General features: G+C 33.8%; 1 protein-coding gene and 1 long non-coding RNA gene across 2 annotated transcripts in view; both read right to left on the reverse strand.

The window, feature by feature from the left end:
• LOC108723649 (ribosomal silencing factor RsfS-like protein, 312) overlaps window positions 1-875 on the reverse strand; it is a 2561-nt gene extending 1686 nt beyond the window's left edge. The window contains exon 1 of the mRNA XM_018449551.1: window positions 488-875. Within this exon, the coding sequence (XP_018305053.1) occupies window positions 488-827 (340 nt within the window). The 5' untranslated portion in view covers window positions 828-875. The remainder of the gene's footprint in view (window positions 1-487) is intronic.
• Window positions 876-1438: 563 nt separating this feature from the next.
• On the reverse strand, window positions 1439-3260 carry LOC108723650 (uncharacterized). The gene is made up of 3 exons (XR_001936658.1): window positions 3119-3260; window positions 1686-1773; window positions 1439-1601 (listed from the first exon to the last, which is right to left on the reverse strand). It is a non-coding gene; the product is annotated as an uncharacterized lncRNA (long non-coding RNA).
• Window positions 3261-4853: the final 1593 nt, after the last annotated feature.

Genomic DNA, 4853 nt, shown 5'->3' on the forward strand with positions numbered 1-4853 from the left:
GAGCATATGTCTATAGGACTTTTTTTCTTAGTTTTTTACTCCTCTACACGCTCCCGAAGTTTTGCGATTTAATTTGGAAACACCCTGTATATAATATTCATATAATATATATTTTATTAATATAAATTGTATATTTAAGTACATAATTTCTTATATATTTATTTTCTTACAAATATAACAAATATAGTCATATTAAATTTGTAACAAAATTTAAACAATTTCATATCTTTGTTTAATAAAAATCAATTTGTTACATATAATATTTATATACTATATACTTCCTTAATATATATATACATTTAAATATATATAAAATTTCTTGTATATATTTTTTCTTAAAAATATCTTAAATACAATAACATTAAATTTGTAATAAATATAATCACATTAAATTTATGTTCTATTTATCATCGTTATTATATTTACATATATCTACATTTTATTGTTATTATAGCCATTCTCTAGTTGGTAGTTCATTTCTACTCACGCTCCAGATTTATATCGGCATAAGGATCACGAACTTCCTCCTCCTGCTTGTTCAGGTCCTCGAGGAGGATCTTTTGCTGCTCTTCGCTCACGTCAAGAATAATGTCAGCGTCCTCATCGTGAAATACTTTGTATTTTATATTCATAGCACCCGCGAGGTTATAATCGGTGTCCTTGCTCGTGTCATCTTTCTCGTCCTTGCAGTCGTTCCCCACGTCGCTCGAGAACCTCCTCGTCAGCTTTAGCCATGAATACGTTAACGATCGTGATGTATGACTTCTAGGAGCTTCACGCGACAATTGCCGTATGCTTAGCAAGTTCCTTAAGATGCACGAACGCATGTTGAGCTTGGAAACTTAGGTTAGGGTTAAGTCGCGACATCACCAATGACCGAGGTGGTTATACTCGGGATATTAGATAATTTCATAATTTATGATTATTATTCTAGAATTATAATTTATATTTAATGTAATAATTAATCAAGATTCAGCTTGACCGTTAAAGGCCTTTATTTCTTATTGTGTAATAATTAAATATGAATAATTACGAGATTATGCATCCTATGTAATTATTAAGTTTTTGAAAATTCTAGCTTATATATGTATAACTTTATTTCATATTTGTTCATATTGTATGAAGATACTTTTTTCGTACAACATATTTATAGGCGGTTCTTTCGACATTTTTTAGAAGTTTATGCAAGCAAAAGTAGAACCTGCAGACAGATGAAACATAAAGAAAATATATAATAGATAATTTTGTACAAAGAATTTATATTATAAACTTGCATTAGCAGGCCATTTGCTCCAAGTTCGTTTTTTTTAGCAGAACTTTTTGCAAGTTCATTTTTTCTTTTTTCCTCTCAATGTAAAAAGAAAAAAAACAGGATTAAGATCATCACAAAGGGGAAACGGAAACGCATTGGGTGATGAAACAGAAGCCTCCAACTAAATTCTGTCTTGAGTAGTTGATGTATTTAATCAGACAAGATTTACAAGTATAAAATTCTCTCAATGCGAAAAACGTGTCCATTGAAGATTCGTCTCCCAGGGATTTTCAATCAGTTAGGAGCGTTCGTCGAATGGTGAAACGTCGCGGGTCTGTTCTCTCCACAGCTGAAACATTACATAGCAAATAAGAATGGTCTAAAAATGTTAAAATAGCACGACTACAATGCGTCAAATAAAATATACACCTACAGAGACTGTGGAAAGGAACTGCTTATTTAGACCTCGCACGCATCTTCCTCCTCTTACGCTTTAGCCTCCGCATCCTCTTTTTACGCCACTGTAAAATAAACACATCGTTAGCTTTTCCTGAAGTTTATAGTGGTCTAGTTTACATCGTACACTTGATACTAACTAGTAATTTTCTATTAAATTATTTTAATTTCAGCGATGTATTCAAAGAATGATGTACTAAATTGATACAGTATACATCAAAATGATTAATTAAATGCATATATTATGTCTTCACGTATCGCCGAAATTAAAATAACTCAATAGAAAGTTACCAGTTAGTACCCATATCAAGTGCACAATGTAAACTAAGCCAGTATCTGCAGTTCGAACATACAGCACATATCATAAATATCGTTTCAGCAATATTACAGTAACATAGCAAATGTTGCTAGAAATTTCTGTCCTATGTAGGATATTTGGTCCGTTTTTTCGAATTTCTTGCATTATTCATTTTTCCTTCTTTTTTTCTCCAATGAAAACAGAAGAAAGATAAATAGGCGATTTTTGGCGTGATTCAAGTATAGCAAACCACACTGTACCGCAGCTAAGACCATCTTCGTCTTCAGGGATCAGAAGATGAAGATAATCTTAGCCGCGGTAAGTTTGGTTGCTATATCTGAATCACGCCAAAAATCGCTTAATGTAAGGCCGGAATCAGACTACGCATTGAAGATTGAGATTGAAGATTAAAATTTGACCAGTGAGAACAAAGGAATTTTAGCTCCTATTGTTTTGATTGGTCAAATTTCAATCTTTCAATCTTTAATCTCAATATTCAATACATAGTCTGATTCCGGCCTAAGAGTTGGTTTATAATAGACCGTAATCTGTAAGAATTGACCAATCACAATCGAATGAGAGGAGAATAATCGACTATGATTAGGCTTACGGAAAAAGTTAACAGATTACCTATGATAAACTCAACTCTAAGCCTATTTCTACAATGTGCTCTTTGTTTCCTGTTTCTTTTGCTGTTTGTCTCTTGCCTTTTTGATCAAGAAGGCAAGAGACAAACAGCAGGAAACAGGAAACAAAGAACACATTGTAGAATTAGCCTAAGAATTTCAGCTGAAAAAATCTATGGATCGATAACGCACCGAGCTGATTTTTTAGGACAATCTAGGATATAAGTTGAGGTTATGTATAATAAAACGAAGGAAGGAGAAAAACGTTTAAGCGCTGCTAAAAAGATGACAAGCTCAAGTTAATTAACAAGGTCGTCATTACGACGCGAAAACATTCACGCAGCGTTGGCGTCATGTCAACAAAATTAATCGGCATGCCCAAGCGAAGGCCATGGTGCCTCGACAACTCGTGAATTTTGCACGGTGAAATAATTGCGTATGCTCGAGGAACGCGATAATTATCAACGGGAGTCGACGACGGCTTACCTTAGCTCTCATCTCCTCTTTTAATCGATTCTAGATCAGTTTTGAATAGCTGGATTACTTCGGATTTCGAATCAACCACATCCGAAAGTTTCTCGAGATAAAATGAACGACGCAGAAACGAGGCACGGAGAGACGCCGACAGAGGATGGAAAGCAAATGCGCATGCGCATGCAAGGCGATGCGTCATTCGACGCGCGCTCGTGTCCGTTAGCCAATAGCAGAGCGCGCTTTGTAGAGACTTCCCTCAGTGGCGCTCAAGTCTCTAGGAAAAGAACCTCTCTCATTGGTCGTGCGAAATATTCGCGAATATAACGAACTATGGCATTTAAATCATTCAAAATGATATTTAAATCAATTAAATCATTCTAAAGCATTTCAATCACTTAATGTTTTGCATCGAGGAACTACACAATAGGCCTATTCTTTTTAGCTGAACTTTTTGCACCAATTCATCTTTCTTCTTTTTCTCTCCAGGAAGAAAGAAGAGGAAGAAAGATGAACTGGTGCAAAAGTTCGGCCAAAAAGAACAAGTCTAATGTCGCGAATAATTTTTCTTTTTTTGCATTTTCATGTATTTTTACTGTGTTAATAATTTGTTTATACTTCTTCAGAGAACGCCACTTCGAGTTATATTCGTCAATTTCTAGAATGTATTTTATATGCGGTGTAAAATATCATGGAGCGGAAAAATATCGAGAAACATGATTGGCTTTATGAACAGGAATATGAAAAAAGCTCGATGAAAATCGGTAAGTTAGAAAATGATAATTTAATGATAATTTGTAATTATTATTTACATATTTCTTTGCTTTAATTAATTAGAAGTAAAAATTATTTTCCTGTATAACTTAAATTGTAGCAGAAAATAGTTTGTGGTTCAAAACTCATACCTTTTCATTCTTTTATGTGGATTATAATTACCGACATCAAGAAATTTTAAAATTAAAAAGAGCGGGACTTGAGCAACTATTTTTCTTCTCAGAATATATTCTGCCCAGGAAAATACACAAATTTACAGAAATACAGAAAAATCGAAGGAGAGAGTGTTATAACCCATACAGCACAAAATTTGCAGCAATATCGCTGCAAAAGCTCTGCAATATTGCTGTAACATTCAATGTTACAGCAGTGTTACTGCAACGTTTGTGCAACTTTGTGCTGTAGGGGCACCGACGAGATACTATTACCGACATCCTTAGGCCGGAATCAGACTACGCATTGAAGATTGAGATTGAAGATTGATAAATTCAAATTTGACCAATCGAAACGAAAAGAGCTAAAAAATTTCTTTGTCCTTATTGGTCAAATTTCAATCTTCAATCTTCAATCTTAAGGGGATGCTGGAGCCGCCTGTATTAAAACCGCCCGATAAAACTAGCATTTTTAATGTTTTTGTTCCTGTCGAATTTCTTCGTAGTGGTTTCACAGAATAAAAATTCCTTTTCCACGATTAAAATGTACATGCTAATGTATTTATCGCTGGTGTATTTTGTGTTCAAAGCTGGAAAAAATAAAAAATTACAGATTTCTTTATCCATTTTTATCTCAGTATGGCGACCAACGCTGAAGGTAAAATGAATAAAGGAATTTGTATTTTTTTATTTTTTCTAACTTTGAACACAAAATACACCAGCGACAAATACATTAGCGTGTACATTTTAATTGTGAAAAAGAAATTTTTATTCTGTGAAACCATTACGAAGAAATTCGACAGGAACAAAAACATCAAAAACGC

This window comes from Mycetomoellerius zeteki, unplaced genomic scaffold (assembly GCF_001594055.1).
Source record: "Mycetomoellerius zeteki isolate Tzet28-1 unplaced genomic scaffold, Tzet1.0 scaffold249, whole genome shotgun sequence".
NCBI lineage: Eukaryota > Metazoa > Arthropoda > Insecta > Hymenoptera > Formicidae > Mycetomoellerius > Mycetomoellerius zeteki.